The sequence below is a fragment of the Podarcis filfolensis genome (genome assembly GCF_964270895.1).
Source record: "Podarcis filfolensis genome assembly, chromosome: 2".
Taxonomy (NCBI): Eukaryota; Metazoa; Chordata; class Lepidosauria; order Squamata; family Lacertidae; genus Podarcis; species Podarcis filfolensis.
In genome coordinates this window covers 83,973,570-83,991,776 of record NC_139605.1, presented here as the reverse complement: position 1 = coordinate 83,991,776, position 18,207 = coordinate 83,973,570, and the positions used below count along the sequence as shown (strand labels likewise).

Below are 18,207 nucleotides of genomic sequence, written 5' to 3'. Positions count from 1 at the left end.
TATAGCTACTACATCAGTTTATTCACATTTTTATCCCATTTCCCCTCAGCTTATTTATAGTTGGTTGGGACTATTTCCCTTTGTTCGTATTGTTCACTAGAAAGTATAGTGCCCAAAGTCTTGCATTAGTGGACAGTTTCCAAAATGTGTGAAAATGTTCTGCTCCTGACATCTCCAGATACCACCTTGTGTCATTTCTTTCACTACCAGTTGTCATGCCCAGTGCTGTGGAGACGAATGTCAGCCTGAAATATTGCACCTCATTGGCACTATCAGGAGTTTTGAAAGCCCCAGACTTCTAGAAGCTGCACCTGGAAGTTTTCTTGGCAGAGAGGAGGGTTGTCAAATGTTTCGCAGTGCTCTGTTCTCCCATGATGCAGATCAGCGTCAATAAACAAAGCTTGGCCTCCTCCACCACCTGGGGGGAAACGAACAGAGATTTGTTGTGGGCTGTTGCTGGCTATGAAAAGCAAACTGAAATGCTGTCCTCTGTTGTGTGATCAGAAGCAAATTTCATTGCTGTGAAGTTAAATCTGAAACACTCTGATTGGAGGACAGCAGCATATGCAGGGGCACAGAAAAGAAATGTGTGTACGGTATATTGGCCCCAAATTTGGTATTTTGCAAAACTAGTTCCTTTTCATTATAGTTACTCTGTGAGCAAACCACCTGCTGAAACATAGTAACAACCATTCAAATGGCTTCATCTAAATAATTGAACTGGTGAAAGACAGCGAAGGGATTAATCTTGCATTTCCAGGGACTAAACCTGACCTAAATTTCAACACGGTTTGCAAGGAGCTCCAAAATAAGCTTTTAAACTGGAAAGGCATATGCCTATCTTACGCCAAAGTACTTGGGAATATTTTCTGTGCTAATGTGATCATGTAGCCTCCTAGTGGCTGTCATCAGTAGCCATAGTATTCTCAGGCTGCGTGTGCTGCTAGGTTGCTCACGTATAGCACAGCACCCCTGCATTATATATGAGCACAAAGGTCTCTCAGTTTAGATTAATGTCTCATTCTGCATGCAAACAGTGTAGTCCATAGGTGTGTATTGCTGCATGCAAGCAGTCAGGCCTCATTGTACCATCATTGGTAGGCTGTCAAGTTGATATTATTTGTGCTACCTTACATAGAGCTGTACCTGATACCAGTGCAAGGCTTCTCATCACTCAGTTCCTCTATGAAATGTTTTGGTTTATCCTTTACCCCTAACAGCAGGGATGCGGGATCTGTTGCTAAACTGCAACTCCCATCAGACCCAACCAGCATGGTCAATGTTTAGGTGTTTGTTCAGGACAGGTCACATGGCACATTCAGTTCTACCCCAACAACACCATGCCACTGCTGCCTCCCTTCCCTGCCAGCAACTGCTGCTTGAGGCAGCTTCCCCGCTCTAACAATAGGGCCAGTCCTGGGTGCCAGAAATGTCTGCAGCACTATGGTCTCTGTGACAGCTATAGTATCATAGTAGAAGCATAGCTACCTATGACGATCTCTTTCTGAGTTCCAGACATGAACATGGAGGCTGTTTTGGAAGGCAGCTTGAAGTGTCGAATTGCCAGGAATGGAGAGAGGCGGTATTTAATCATGTCCAGCACTGGCACAGTGAGGTGGTTTGAGCTGGTTGTTGAGTGACCCTCGGAAGAGAAGGGAGATGGAGAGCGCGGGCGTGGGGATCGAGGCAGAGCTTTAGCTTGTTCAGGCTTCTTGATGAACACCCACTCATATCGCTCCATTTCTGGGTGAACCTTTCAAAGCAAAACAACATAAATCAAGTATATTTTTCCATTGCGGTTGCTCTGCTAGGGCAGCACATGAACAGGAGGGCACATAGGAAAGTTGCCTGAGCCCATCTGACTGGCAACAGCTCCTCAGGGTTTCAGGCAGGGGTCTCTCCTAGCCCTGGAGGTGCCAAAGATTGAACTTGGCACTATTTGCATGCTAAGCAGATGTGCTGCTCTGAGCTGTGGCCCTTCCCCTAGGACAGAGCTTTCCAAACTTTTCATGTTAGTGACACACTTTTTCGACATGTATCATTTCATGATACAGTAATTTAGTTTTACTAGCAAACTGGAGGTCAAACTAACCCCTTTCCAGCCCTGGGAGGTGCACAGGGAGTTTCATGTGCCACACCTACACACTGGAGGCAACACACTAAAGTGTCACGACACAGAGTTTGGAAAGCTCTGCCCTAGGGCATGACTCCTTGAGGAAACTGGTTCAACTGAGCTCCTGGTAACCTCAATATGAACATAGTGCACATAGAATTTAAGGCTTGGAGGGAAACTTCAAGATAATATAGAATAGGGTTTTCCAAACTTGGGTCTCTAGCTGATTTTGGACTACAGTCTCAGTCAGCCTTGACCACTGGTCCTGCTAGCTAGGGAAGATAGGAGTTGTAGTCCAAAAACAGCTGATGAAGCAAGTTTGGGAAACCCTGACGTAGACCAGCCCCCTGATTAGCGCAAGTGGAATGTTGCAATTTCAGGTTGTCATGAGCCCTGAGGAGACTTCTTGGCAGGGCTGGTTGGAGGAGGGTTGAGATATGATGGTTGAGCTGGGTCCTGGGAAGGGGCCAAGTGGTCTAGGAGGTGCCAAGCAGGACCTGGTGGGGACAGGACTGAGTCATTATTTTGGAGACATTCCTACCCTGAAAGTGGCAGATATCTGAACTGAAGAGGGGGAGCTGCCCGACTCAGCCCCCAACCCACTTCCAGCTAATGACAATTCCCCAGAAACCAGGGAGGTGCCTGAATTTTGGCCAGGCAGTGAACCAGACTCCATCTCCCAAGTACACACCAACATGAATGCTACTGTGAGCAGACACAGCCTGCTCACAGGAGTGCCTACTTGCTTGCCCAGTTGTGTTACTTTGATCCACACAAATGGCTGTGCCTGCCCTATTCTTCAAACAGAAAGCCAAGGAGGCATGACAGGGGTTGAGACCACCTGGCCATGAACTTAGAACTCTGCTTATGAACTGTGTAACCTGCACCCTGATTTATGTTTAGGCCATGCAGTGAACTGTGGAATGAAGCCTTTGGTAGCAATGAAGCCCAGTGTCCATGTACTGTGTCTGAGAAGGGAAGCCAGGACATAGATAGCCATCCAGCCTCTGCTTAAATACTGCCAATGAAGGAGGGTATGTCACAGTTATTAAGCAGTGGTTGTAGTTGGCTGCAACACCCAGACTCCTAGTAGTGAATTGGTTGGTTCACTACTTGGTGAAGCAGCTCTGGCAACTTCTGTACATGCAGGAAGCTCACTGTGTTCACATGCCATGCTGCACTTTCAGAACAAGGTGGCGCAGAAGAGGAAATTGCAACTCTTCTACAGCCGGCTGGCCGCCTTACCTAGTAGGGGTGTTGAGACTCACAGCTACATTTTGGGATAGGCAGAGTGGGCTTCAACTTAAGCCTGAAAATGCATTTTGAGGCCCACATTTAATTTTTACTGCTCATTTATATGGTGTTGGTGCTGCTGGTGGGATCCACTTTAGTTCGGACTGTGATCCAGTATTGGTCAGGCTGTGACCTACCAGTTAAAGGCCAATGAATAAAAGGACTTTAAAAATTGTAAAAATCAACCCAATCTCCATTGCGGGAATAAATTTTAGACTCACTGTGAAAACAAAGCATTCTCCTGTGCCAAAGAAACTTGATGTCCCCCCACTTTTTTTCCTTTCGCTCCAGTCGGAGGACAGAAATGCTCCACACACCTGTATGGAAGGAAGAGGCAAGAAGCAATGAATTCTGTCATTTGTCATTCCTAGAGGGTCTCAGAAAAAGCTGAGGAGCCAAATATATATATTTTATCACAGAAGATTGATAGGGTCACTCCCTTCGAACGCTTTAATTGGAGCAGCACAGCCATAATTGGATATGGCTATGTACCAAATAGAGTAGTGTCACAAAATGAGATACGATCACAGTCTTTTAGCCATTTTATGACAGCATAATAAGCAGATAAAACTGGAGCAAATATTAGGATAGGGACTTTGGATTGACAGAGAGCTTAAGGTTTGTAATTTGTGATCTCTCGCTGTTAATTAAATTAAATTTTAAAATGTGTCTTCCCTTCAATGACATGCAGATCTGGGGTGTCTAACAAATCAAAGAAACATGAATTACACGCTATAAGTCAAGCCTTCTTTTAAAAAGTTTTAAGCTAAACAGCATGAAACCAGAACATTAAAAAGTTAAAAACTTTAAAGAGCACCATAAAATTCCCCAGAAAAGTTCTGAAGGCTGAGCCTTCTTGGAGAGAAGCTTGTAGAGGCAAAGCACCACAACAGAAAAGGCCTCTCCTCACTCACCTCTGATCACCTAGACCAGTGGTTCTCAACCTGTGGGTCCTCAGATGTTGTTGGACTACAACTCCTATCATCCCTGAGCTCTGGCCTTGCTAGGTAGGGGTGATAGGAGTTGTAGTTCAACAACATCTGGGGACCCACAGGTTGAGAAAGGCTGACCTAGACAGAGAGGGGGGGCCTGAGCAGGTTGAGGTGGAAGCAAGTGTTCCTTCAGGTACCCAGCCATGAAGATAAGCACCACCCACAATGTGTCAATGTCACTTTAATCTAGTTAAAGGAAAGCCTGGACCATTTCATGTGTTACATTTTGAAGTGTACACTTAAGATTGTGAGTGGAAAGCAATGCGTTGTCCTTGGCTCCAGCTCCCTATCGAGTATGAAAACTTGGTGGAACAGAACTCAGTTGTGGTTCTTTTTCCTTTCTCAGGAGTGAAACAGATATGCAACTGGCATGTAACTGACATCCAAAGTAGCACAGTTACAAATAAATACACTCATTCATTTGTTATGACAAAATAGCTTTGCCTGCCCAGTATTGCTGTCTTTAAGAGTGACCCAAGAAACGTGATAGTGCCTTCTATCAATTCTGAAAGAACAGTACTGTTTGGAAGTATCCCTTTCACCTGGGGGTAAGGGAACCTGTACTGTCCTGTGTCTCGAAACAGATGCTCTTTATAGCCTTACTAACCATTCTGACCCAGATCTCAATTTGCCTCCACCATCCCCACTCTTCCCGATTTGGCAAGCATTAGAGTGAGTTACAGATATGAACGAACAAATGCTTGTGTTCACTGTTCAGCGAGCATCCTTCAACAGAGAACTTTGGAACGTGTTGCTAGTCCAGGCAGCATGTACAGAGTACTCTGCCGATGGTTTCTGACATTTGTTATTTGCGTTTTCAGCCTAGACCCATAGAAGAAAGGCCCGACCCGCAGGTCTCTCGGATGCTCAGAAGAGACTTACTTCCCCCAGTGTGGTTTTTAACAGCAGTACCGTTGGTTCGTAGCCTTCACAGCAGGAATAAAACCTGCAAGAAACAAAGATGGAAGAAGGATGAGCTAATTTCAGGGAAAGCAATCCCATTATAGCACTGAGGTGGAAGTCGAATGGACTGTGACCTGTCAGCACAGTACTTTCTACTTTAGTGCATTACTAGGAAGCCTGGGGCAATGAAAGCATCAAGGTGCAAGCAAAACAGGCTTCCTGCATAATCATCCAGATCCACTGCATGCTTTCCACATTAAGAACAAAAGTCGTGCTGGATCAGGCCAAAGTCTCATGTAATCCACCCAAACTGCCTGTTGCACTCTATGCTCTTCTGTTTCTTCTTGGGCTGGACCCCATGATGCTTTGCGTCCTCCTGCCTGCATTTGGGGGAGGATTTTCTGGATTAAGTCCACTGCTGGTGCAAGAAGAAGTAACGCAGGGAGGAGATGGGATGGCTCTGAGTCGCAACACTGATACTGCAAGGTCTCTGCAGAAGTTGGACGTAACTTCATCCCTTTGGTGTTTTCATGCATCACTGAGAAATCTGTCTGTGCATCTCTTTCTATAGATCTGGACGTTACTAGTTTAAATACCTGGAGGAATAGCAGTACGTAGTGACGGTCATCAATCTTCTTGTGCTTACCATTGCTGTGTTAAACAGGCAGCCTTTGCAAACTCATAAAGGAGAGGTGGCAAAAACACTCCTTCGTTCATTTTCAGTATTGCTTAGGGATGTGCAATAACAGGCAAAGTTGGCATGCTATGTGGAATTTGAAGCCAGAATTTTTGCTCAGTGGTGCAGGTAATTGCTCAGATAAAATTTTAAGCACAACATAATCTCAGGGGTACATGCAGGATCTTGACATACGATTCCTAGGTCTGAAATCAGGCAACTTAATTGTGATTGTGAAAGTATATTTCTTTGGATGTGGGTGTGTCTTAACTATTATTTGCCCCAGGACTGTGACACTGATCAGATCCTACTATATATCTTCTGAGAGGGCAGGGGGAGCTTTCACACTTCTACCAAGCAGACCATCAGGGCTGTTTTCTAACAAGATTTGCTGTTGTTACATGTGTCCCAGTGTACCTGGCCAGACTTCAATATTGACGTTATTTTATTTGGAAATGTCAATAGAAAATAGCTCGAGGCCCATCTCTTTGTAATGACAGAATGGCCAGGTGCTAGTATGAGATGCATGGCCTGTAAAGCGAGTCCTGGGAACTTTCCAAGGTAGTCATCACAAATTCATGGTTGACCCTTCTGACCTTAGCAGGCTGCATCTCTATAGCCGCTTCTGCATGCACATTTTCAAAACAGCAGGGGGGCGGGGACAACACTGGCATCCAAATGATCCATGCAGCAAATTTAAGTAGTATTTCCCCTCGCTTATTTGTGTGTTGCATTGAAATCCTAACATGATATTGTACAGTTTTTTTGCCTTTTGCTTTTAGTCAGTCCCGTTTCCAGAAGGCTTCTCTCCAAGCAACATAAATGTTATGGGTCAGAAGCATAGGACCACTTCCTTTCCATCAGCCTGCAGCAGAAGAAGAGAAGGGAAGCAAGGCCACTCCAGAGAGATCAGCTCCATTTTGCTCCTTCTCTTCCTCTGCTGTTTCCATCCCAACTGATCCTTATACAAACTTTAAAAACTGCTCCTGGAGTTTTCTTATTCCCTTTTTATCACGTTGTGCCATGCTAGTCTGAGGGCACACACTATTATCAATCTCATGTCAGCTACCCTGGGAGCCCTTTTGGCTGAAAAAATATTTCAAACAAACATTATCGCTGTGGCAATTCCTATGCAAAATAATAATAATAATTCATTGGGGTACGTTCTCAAATTAATTCTTAAGCCTAGATAAATTCCCTGAATAATAAGCAATAGTCCAGCAGCCTGTTCTCACAGTAGCCAACTAGTTGCTTCAGAGAAGCTCACAAGCAAAAGCTGAGTGCAACAGTAGGCTCCACACTTGTGATTCCCAGAAACTGGCATTCAGAGGCATACTGCCTCCAACAGATAACTTGTTGTTATTTATTAAATTTGTGTGCCTTCCTTCCAGGGCCAGATTTAGGTTTGATGAGGCCCTAACTACTGAAGGGGACAAGGGTGGCGCTGTGGGTTGAACCACAGAGTCTAGGGCTTGCCGATCAGAAGGTCATGGTTTGAATCCCCGCGACGGGGTGAGCTCCCATTGCTCGGTGTCAGCTCCTGCCAATCTAGCAATTCAAAAGCATGAAGTGCAAGTAGATAAATAGGTACCACTCTGGCAGGAAGGTAAACGGCATTTCCGTGCGCTGCTCTGGTTCACCAGAAGAGGCTTAGTCATGCTGGCCACATGACCCAGAAGCTGTATGCTGGCTCCCTCGGCCAGTAAAATGAGAAGAGCACTGCAACCCCAGAGTCGTCTGTAACTGGACCTAACATTCAGGGGTCCCTTTACCTTTTAAGCTACTGAAGGTAATGGGGCCCTTTATATGTCCAGCTGTCCTTTGTCAACAACAAATTGGACTGTTTTTTGTGTTGAATATTTTAGGGAGCAGGCTAGCAGGCAGGGCCCATTACTTACACATCATAGGAGCCTACACAACACAAAACACTGTTGCTGTATGTAGGTTTTATTTTATTTGTTTTTTATCTTATATTTTGGAAATGTACATCCAGTTTTTTCACTTTACGTTTTCGGGGGGGGGGCAAGAGAGTGGGGCCCTAAGCTATAGCTTGTTTAGCTTATACGTAAATCTGGCACTGCTCTGTTCATCTGAAGGTCACAGGGTGGTTCACAACATAAAAATACAAAGTGAGAACACAAAATACATAATAAACCCAAACACAAAAGCAACGCACCATTCCAAGGCACACTAACACACTTCACAGGATATTACCTCATTTCCTGCACAACCTTGAATTATTCCCCAAGCCTCCCTGAATGAACTAGCCCTGTTGTGGCTCGTAACTATTGATACCCATATCCATGATTTTTTTCCTCATTTCCTTCTAAAGCCATCCAAATTAGTGGTCATTCCATAGGTTAGCTATGCACTGTGCAAAGGACTGCCCTGAGTCTTCACTGGATAGTCCCAAGTTCTAGTATTATGGAAGAGGGAGAAAAATCTCTCTCCACTGGTTTAGCTATGTACTATATATATATATATTTATATATATATTTCCTTTTATGCATCTTGAAACTTCCCACATTCAGCTTCACTGTATGGCCCCAGGTTCTAGTATTAGGAGAGATGAAAAAAAGTTTTGCTTCTCACCATGCATAATTTGATAAAACCTTATCATGTCTCCCATTACTTGCCTTATAACTAAACTAAAAAGCCCCAAATGTTTTAACCTTTTTTATCCTGTTGAGAATTCTGATGGTTTGAAACTCACTGTGCAGATGCCAACTTACCTCTGCAAGCTGTATCCATTTTCCGAAGTTGAGAATATCTGAACAGGTGAGAACAAAGAAAATCGTTCAGGGATCCAGGACCAGACAACACGCATTTCCTGAGCAGTAACAATGGTGGAAGAGAAATTGTGGGCATTCACAGTGAGGTGAAATGGTTGCCTATACAGCAGAGGAGAGAAGGGGAAAATAATTAATCCTGTACTGTAAATAGCTCCATAGATCCCGATCCTGAGGACAAAGATTTTTCTTCCAAAGATACTACTAACCAAACACACAGTCAGCTCATCATATGTTATGTCCAATGGTAGTAGACATAACAGAACGTTGTGTCAGTTCCAAAGAATGAGATTCAAAATTAGTCAAGGCAATTACTTTTTCCTACCGTTGGAGAGAACTAATGCAACAATTGGCAATGTGGTATAGATTAATTCTAAAGCAGCTGATCCAGAAATATCGCTTTACCAATGCCATGTGCCTTTGTGCTTCCTAAATCCCTTTGTCACTTGGGACAATCCTGGTCCTTTTTGTGCTTCTATACTGAGGCCACAATCACACATTTGAAGCACTATCAGTCATGATCCCCCCCAAAGGATTATGGGAGCTGTAATTAGTTAAAGGTGCTGAGAGTTGGTGGGAGAGTCCTGTTCCTCTCCCAGAGCTACTATTTCCAGAGTAGTTTAACAATCAATCCCCAGGGAACTCTGCAAATTATAATTCTAGGAAGGGAACAGGGGGCTGCTTTCAACTTTCAGCACCTTTAACAAACTACAGCTCCCAGAATTCTTTAGTTGCAGGTCATGACTGTTTAAAGTGGGAACCATAGTGCTAGCAGGAAAAAAATCTGTATGAGATTATCCTATGGAGATTGAATGTCTCTGGTCATCTGTAGCTGTACTGTAGAGTGCTCTGTAATTGACTTAGCCATAGTGTTTGGTGGAGTGCTTCTCAAAAGAGAATGTGCAATATCTAAAGTAGAGTTGGAAGGGACCATGAGGGTCCTCTAGTCCAACCCCCTGCAATGCAGGAATCTTTTGAACCCACAACCTTGAGATTAAGAGTCTCATGTTCTACTGACTGATCTACTGGATGGTGCCTCGTGGCCTTTTGTACCTGTGCTGCACTGCGGTCACTCCTTTCTCCACTAATGCCTTCCTGTTAGCCATTTGAAGGAGCCAGATTTCTTTGCGGGAGAAAAGCCGGATGCTGAACGCCTTTTCCAGAAGCTTGTCGGTGGTCATATGCTCACGAATGTCCCGCATGAAACCCCACAAGCTCCCTTTGATATCTACCACATCCAAGCCTTGTGAAGCCACAGACAGCTGGAACTGCTTGAGCAGGGCCAGCGCGATCCGGTAGAGGACTTTCTGCCCCTCCAGAAGGTACACATCAAAAATGCGGATGACATAATCGAACGGGAGGCCATCGAAAAGCCAGACCAGCCAGTCAGAATACACCTCAAAGATGTTGTCCGATGAGCTCGCTATCAGGCGGTGGGCAGCTGGGCAGTGTTTGTTGGCCAGGTCCCCAAAGGTCATGCACGAAGCCTCGTGGGTGAGGAAGGAATGGTCAATGTAGGTGGTGTGGGGAGCACTGCAGTAGAGGAGCCGGCAAGTGTCCTCAAAGCACTGGGCCTCGCCTTGGCTGTAATGGAGCATCAGGGCAGTCACAGCGGGAAGCAGGGGGCAGTAGGTGATGTCGGGGTACAAGCTGGAAATGCAGATGAGTATCCTTTTCACTGCAATTACCCCTTCTTCAGAGAGGCAGTATTCGGGCATGATGCTTCCTTCCAGGAATTCAGGTAATGGGTCGAAGCTCTCGTTCGGGGCTTCAAACAGCTTGCTGGCAACATCTCTGTAGACTTCGGCGTCAGGGGTCATGAGACTGCACGGTATGTGCTGGATTACATGCTGATAGGCCTGCGCCCTCAGAGTGTGACTTCCTGCCCAGCGCCCTTCCCTCGCCAGCTTTTTGAGCTCCTTCATAGACTTGCCAAACAGGTGCTCCTGACTGTCCTGCTGCTCGTTCAGCTTGGGCATCTTGTTCTGGTCCACAAATTTGCTACAGCATAAGCAGGAGGCTGCGTCCATGTCCATCGCAACTACCGAAGGGATTTGCAAGCAGGCCTTAGATAGATCAGTGGTCTCTGTGGAGCAAAAGCACCATGGTTCAGCACGACTCACATCTCACCATTGGGCAGATTGCTTAAACTGTTCCTGACAACCGTGGGTGAAAAGCACTGGGATTTTATCCAATCTCTTGGGAATTGCAACCACAGACAATTCCCACTTAAAATTTAAACACAAGCACCGGTCATAGTTATCGCTTGTCACCTCATAAGCTTTCATTTACCAAGTACAGTATTTGGGGATGCTTCCATCTCTCATGTAAATAAAAGCTATCTGCTCATCATTAGTTAAAAAGGTAGAACAACAAAATATTTAAATGTGAGTAAGCATAGAACATAGGGACATGGGTGGCGCTGTGGGTTAAACCACAGTGCCTAGGAATTGCCGATCAGAAGGTCGGCGGTTCGAATCCCCGCGACGGGGTGAGCTCCCGTTGCTTGGTCCCTGCTCCTGCCAACCTAGCAGTTTGAAAGCACATCAAAGTGCAAGTAGATAAATAGGTACCACTCCGGTGGGAAGGTAAACGGCGTTTCCATGTGCTGCTCTGGTTCGCCAGAAGCAGCTTAGTCACACTGGCCACATGACCTGGAAGCTGTACGCCGGCTCCCTCGGCCAATAAAGCGAGATGAGCGCCGCAACCCCAGAGTCGGTCACGACTGGACCTAATGGTCAGGGGTCCCTTTACCTTTACCTTTAAGCACAGAGCAAGGGTGGTGGACCTCAGGCCTGGCGGGCTGAATGTGGCCCTTCAAGTCTCTCTGTCTGGTCCCTGGGACTCTCTCAAAGCCATACCCACCATTAGCCTTGCTTCTCACCCTCCTTGAGTGTTTTTGCCAGGCTGGAATGTGTCTTTTAACTCTTACTTCCTTGGGTGGAGCAGAGATAAAGGGTGTGAGAGCATGTGTAGAAACTAGCCTACTGCCCAAGGGTAAAACTTCCATTCATTGCCCCACCCATGCTTGCCTCTGGCCTTGCTCCGCAATGGCATGTGGCCCCCAGAAGGGGATGTGGCCCTTGGGCTGAAAAGGGGTTTCCAATCCCTGGCACAGAGAATGTAGATCCATATACACATTACGCAACATATAAACAGAGGCTTGTTGGTCAGGAAATCAAAATCATTAGGCATTGTTAGAATGAATAAATGGTATTCTAAAACTGATTTATAAACCACACTTTATCTTAAAGTGGTACGAAAAGGCAAAAGGAACTATTTGCATAGCAACAGGGTTTTCAAAGTGCATTTTCCCAGACTGTATTTGGAGCCTAAAATCACCCAAGCACATATTCTCTGAGGGAGTAAGGAGTTCAGGAACCTAGGAAGTATTCCATAAGCTTCCTTCAGAAAGCTTCAACTCCATTTAGATCTGAAATCAGAATCTCCTAATGTGAAATTGTTGGCATGGGCAAAAGGGTATCCACCTGCTTGATGATATGGGCCGTTCAATGTTCCAGAGGCAGGCTTGTGAAAAGCCAATCAAGGCGTGAATAACATCATGCAATCTGAGCCAGGCAACTGCATCATCTTCAAGTAACAAGGTAGATTATCATTTAAATGAGAGAGAGGTGGGGACAGGCAGGCAGGCAGGCAATTAATAACCACTTCCTGGGAAGGCCTCCTCAGGAGAAAAGAGATGCCATGCCTGCAGCTGCAGATGACAGCCATAAAATAAGCAGATGGGTTACTTTGCTGATTCTCCCCATGATGGAGTTTAGGGCTTTCTAAAATAGAAGACAGAACGTAAAACTGGTGAAACGTTAGAAATCATGGTGAATGTAGGTCACATTAATCACAGTGTGTTTAATACTTAATTGATCCTGCTTCCTGATCTGCTAAAACATAAGTAATAAAATAAAATTTAGGTTGGAATGTCCCATGCAATGTATTGTTAAATAATGTATACAGCTTTCTGTGTTAGCTATCAGGTTTGTCAAACATTTTGTCTGCCTGGGTATCTTGCTGTAAATATCTGGATTGTGAAACATTGCAGTTAGAGCAAGGAGGCTACTTTTATAGTGTTACAGTATTTATGTGATGTGTGTGAATGCAATGATGTAAGAACATAAGAGCCCTGCCAGTTCAGGCCAATGGCCCATCTAGTCCAGCATCCTGTTTTTACAGTGGCCAACCAGATGCCTGTGGGAAGCTAAACACAAGACCTAAATGCAGCAGCACTCTCCCCTCCTATGGTTTCAAGTAACTAGTATTCCGAAGGATACAATGAAAGCATATCCTAGTCATTGTGGCTAGTAGCTTTATGTTCCATCAATTTATCTAATCCTCTTTTTATTTCCATCTAAGTTGATGGCCATCTACATCCCAACATTGCTTCCCATGGGCGTTTATTCCATAATTTAACTATGTGCTTCTAGATTCAGGTACGTAGCCATGTTGATCTGATGCAGTTAAAATAAGAAATAAAAAATAAAAATGTCCAGTAGCACCTTAGAGACCAACTAAGTTTGTTCTGGGTATAAGCTTTCGTGTGCATGCACACTTCTTCAGGTACCTTAGAGACCAACTAAGTTTGTTCTGGGTACAGTGGTACCTCGGGTTAAGAACTTAACTCGTTCTGGAGGTCCATTCTCAATCTGAAACTGTTCTTAACCTGAGGTACCACTTTAGCTAATGGGGCCTCCCACTGCCGCCGTGCCACCGCCGTGCGATTCCTGTTCTCATCCTGAAGCAAAGTTCTTAACCAGAGGTACTGTTTCTGGGTTAGCAGAGTCTGTAACCTGAAGCGTATGTAACCTGAAGTGTCTGTAACCCAAGGTACCACTGTATAAGCTTTCGTGTGCATGCACACTTCTTCAGATACCTTAGAGACCAACTAAGTTTGTTCTGGGTATAAGCTTTCGTGTGTATGCACACTTCTTCAGATAACTATGTGCTGTGTAGCATATATTTGCATTTTGCTTTTCTACCCAAGAGCACAAAATTGTGTATGTTTTCCTCCCCTCCCCATTTTACATTTGCAACAGCCCTCTAAATTAGGCTAGGTTACATTAATCTATCTGCCAAAGCAGCAGTTCTTGTCAATAGATTGGGGGTTGGGATGCAGGGACCCTAATCCCTATACAGTTTACTGTTTACAGGAAATCCTGTTGACATCTCTGATAACATGATAAAGTAAGAACTTGCAAGTTTTTTACCAAAATCTGTTCCGAATAGCATGCCTCCAAGAATGGCTGCCCAGATCCTAATGCTATTCATCCCTGCATTAGGTTTAGAAGATACATTGGGAAGAGCACCTTAGAGGCTGAATAGTTAAAGCTGAAATATACTGGGAGTGATATCACTGTGATTTTGCATGGTCCTGCAGGGGGGAGAGATAACAGTTGGGTGCACACTTGCTGTTGTAGGTTTGGAGCTGATAAGGTCCAGAACTGTTTTCCCAGAATCCTTCATAATGGCTGCAAGTTAAACTGTGCTAATGCTTAGCATTCAGTTAACACCTGTCGCCTAACAATTTATAGCATTGTTATATTATTAATTTGTACTGCAGAGATGCTACAGAAATAGAAATGCCAGAACAGAAACACGGGTGTCAGCTGCAATGGCTCATTGCTTGGAGAAAGAAGGGGGGCGGAGAGTAGCGAGGGACAATCAAATGCAAAAAACCATCTGGAAGTTGTTGCTCTTCTCAGAGCTGAAGAGGGTGGTGTTAGTTTGGAGGCCCTGAGTGCAGTTACAGAGTCCGTAGCTATGGTTTCCCCCAAATGATGGGTCTCAGGCACTTAACAAAATAATGTTAATGTATTTGATCCCTGGCTTTTTATTTCTAGCCTGGGGATGTAATATCCTTCAGGGTCTGGGAAAGTGACACACTCCAGTTCACTGGTGTCTGCAGGAATATTTTAGGTGCTGGGGGGTGTATACATGCATACAGAACTAACACCAAAGAACATGTCTACCATTTCTGATAGATCTGGTGAAAAATAGTCATCGAAGCTGGATAGGCCTGGCCTCTAAGAAACTTATGCACCATGTCTACGCCCATCTCGCTCTCTAAATGGCTAGCCTTTCTGTCTATGTCTGGTATCTACATAACGTCCTTCCACCCAGAACTTAAACTTTTTCCCCTAGCTCCCTTCACCCCTGTACCTTTAATTAATTTTTCAGCTGCTACAACCAATTTCACAGTCCATCCTGCATTTCCCTTTAACAACAGCAGCAACAAACCAGAATAACAACAGCAGGGTTGTCATACAACACTCTTAACTTCGCTGTCCCTCCAGTAAAGTGGGTAAAGCAACACTGGGTGCAGGACTGATACAAACCATATCCTCTCAACCTCCCCACACCCAGCAATACAGTGGTACCTCGGGTTAAGAACTTAATTCATTCTGGAGGTCGGTTCTTAACCTGAAACTGTTCTTAACCTGAGGTACCACTTTAGCTAATGGGGCCTTCCGCTGCCGCCGCGTGATTTCTGTTCTCATCCTGAGGTAAAGTTCTTAACCCGAGGTACTGTTTCTGGGTTAGCGGAGTCTAACCTGAAGCATCTGTAACCCGAGGTACCACTGTATGGGTATAATAATGATGGATTTCTCTGCATTGGGAAGGTTTTCTCTTTCGTTCTTACAAGTTTCGGGGAAGGGGAGAATCACGTCTTAAATACGCATTTTATGCTGTGAACTGCCCTGAGATCTTCGGATGAAGGGTGGTATCAGGCGCGCCACCTTGGCCCCAAAACAGTGGGTGCCTGGGACATGCTGACACCATCGCAGTGTGCCTGTGTAGTGTCAGCATGCCCTGTGGCATGAGCACATGACATCAGCATGTCCGGCAGCATGCTGACATTACTCACGTATGTAGTGGGGGCGTGCCAAAGTCACATGCACCTGCCCTGTGGTATGCTCACTCCGTGGAGTGGAACCTTGAGGGGGGGGCTTCATTAAAAATTTGTGGGTACTTGGGCACCAGGGTTCCACATAAGTCAGCGCTTATGGATGGTATACAAATTTAAAACTAACAAGCTGGAGTTAGAAAATTCATAAATGCTGAATTGCAACTCATTACCAAACTTAAAACCATGGAGAGACCTGGTCTGAACAAAGACATTGGATTCTTATCTCATTATACATGACAAAGCCATTTTTCACCTTCTCACCCCTTGCTTTTTCCTGTGAGACCTATTGCAGTCGTTAAGAGTCATCAACAGGCTCATCACAGCTATCTGCCAATCACCCATTCCCACCACCCTTCTGAGTAATACCCCTCCCCACCTTCTCACTATATAGAAGGATCTGGCAACTTCTGTTTCAGTGTATCTGAAGAAGTGTGCATGCACACGAAAGCTCATACCAAGAACTAACTTAGTTGGTCTTTAAGGTGCTACTGGAAGGAAAAACATTTTTTTTTGCAGTTACGCTATCACCCTGGATTTCTGAGCTTCATTCTGTGGGGCAGCAATGACATTTTCACCAGGGAAGACACACACAGACACACCTTAAAATGAACCAAGGAGTATGTCACATTCTCTCTCCCTAATTGGCTAGATCTACTTTGCATTATAATGGGGCTGGCCATGTTCTTACCACTTGGAAAGCAGGGAGCAGCTCAGAATATAGAAACCAAAGAACTGAGAGCAAGAAAGAAATGAAGAAAAAAGGCTTGCAGCTGTGGTGGGAATGATCTAGAGAGGGGGGGGCGGGGTGTCCTTACGCATTGCTGGGATAAACCATATGGAAAGTCCTGGGAACAAAGAAGTTACATGGCAAGGGAAAACGTATACAAAACATGTTGGAGAAAATGGATCAAGAGATAAAAGAGACAACTGGAGAGGCTAAACTGTGCCAGGGAAGGTCATTATAGTTGTCTACAGACCCGAGGTGTGCCTAAAACTCCTGCATTAGATGAAAACCTCTGAAATTAAATGTGTGCTGTGGGCAAGTTCTTTAGCCCTGCTGTTGAAGTTTAGTCCCCCTGGGGGAAATACTGTGCAATTGCTAAAAAGAGTTAGTTAATGATGACCTAAGAGTAGTTGGAAGGAATGTTTTGCAATTGCTGAAAAAATGTGGCTTCATCAGTACTGAAACTTGTGGTTAAGTGTTTTTAGGAAGTGTTGTTGTCTTTTAATAGCACATGGATAAATAAATATATCTCAGATAACATTATGTTCTGCAGCTTGTGCTGTTCTGTAGTTAGGATTTTTAAACTATGTTAGTAAAGCTAGCTTATACAACAGAAAGCTTCCTGCTTGTGCCATATCTACATGCCTTGCCTCTATCCAGAAATAAGGGCCTGGTTAGACTGAAGCTGTGTACACACTGTCATTTCTTGGGAACTGCTGCGATTTGATTCATTTCCTCCAAACCAGCTTCAATCTGAATTACGAAAAAGAACGACTAGCATTTTAAACTGATAATGCATACACAAGCTGAATTGCTGAAAGTCTTGCTTTCTTTAGTACAGTACATTGTAACCCTATTGTACAAATAAAACATGTATAATAAAAGAATGAAATGAAACAGAAACAGCCTGTAAATGCATGCTTCCCTCTGTCCAGCATATCTCAGGGAGCATGCTAAATTGAGGGCCTGGAGCTTTAAAGCTGTATGTAGTTGCTGTATGTAGTTCAGGTGTGGAAAACCTGTGGCCACACAGTTTGTGTACTAGCCCTAGGAAAAGAACAGACATCGGGTCTACCCCAGCCAAATACAAAACCCTGCAACACTTGGATCTAATGCACTATTACAACTAACTACTCGTTAAGAGCAAATAACACTTCCATCCAGGTGAACAGCTTGCTAGCCTAGGCTGCTCAAGCCACCTTCTGGTATATAGATACAAGTAAAATCTAAGCTGACTCTATACTTTTGTTCCCTGATGATCTGCAAGGTTGATTGGAGATGTCTTACCTTGTGTGGTCTCCAGGTTGCCTTCCTTTAGTTCACCCATAAGGGTGTTTGCTGTTTTTCTTGCCCTTGCTTTGTCCAGAGGGACATCTGCTCTGGGGGCCCCAGTGGGGCTGGTATAACTCAGCCCAATCTGCAGCATCCCTTGTCCTTGCTCGAATGACCTGGTTGAAGCTTTGCTCCTGTGCCTCATTTATTGGGCCCGAGGCCTCCTGTGCAGACAGCTCCTCCCCAAAGGAGATGCTTATTTGGTGTAAACACTAGTAAAACGTTCCCCCACCTACTCACTCATTCATGCCGGCCATATGCCTCTCTGACAAGCAGGATGTAAATAGGCAAGATACTGATCAAAATATCATCAGGACCATTAAAAAGGCTCATTTATTTTTCCAAGGGTAAACTTTATTTCCCTGTGTGGTCCTTGCAATATCACAAGAAAACGAGTCCCATGTGTACCAGAAAAACAAACATACCAATATACAGAGGAGAGGGGAGGGGAAGTAGGGGTGTCTCT

The 18,207-nt window shown here is 44.7% G+C and overlaps 1 protein-coding gene across 1 annotated transcript; it reads right to left on the bottom strand.

Moving 5' to 3' along the window:
* LOC310755240 (TBC1 domain family member 24-like) lies at nt 1-17,886 on the bottom strand (the record flags this gene model as incomplete). The annotated part of the gene is made up of 7 exons (XM_083597726.1): nt 1-418; nt 1,489-1,753; nt 3,628-3,723; nt 5,281-5,344; nt 8,710-8,868; nt 9,820-10,852; nt 17,697-17,886. The coding sequence occupies 7 exons, from the start codon at nt 17,884-17,886 to the stop codon at nt 273-275; spliced, it is 1,953 nt and encodes a 650-aa protein (XP_083453852.1). The 3' UTR covers nt 1-272.
* Nucleotides 17,887-18,207: the final 321 nt, after the last annotated feature.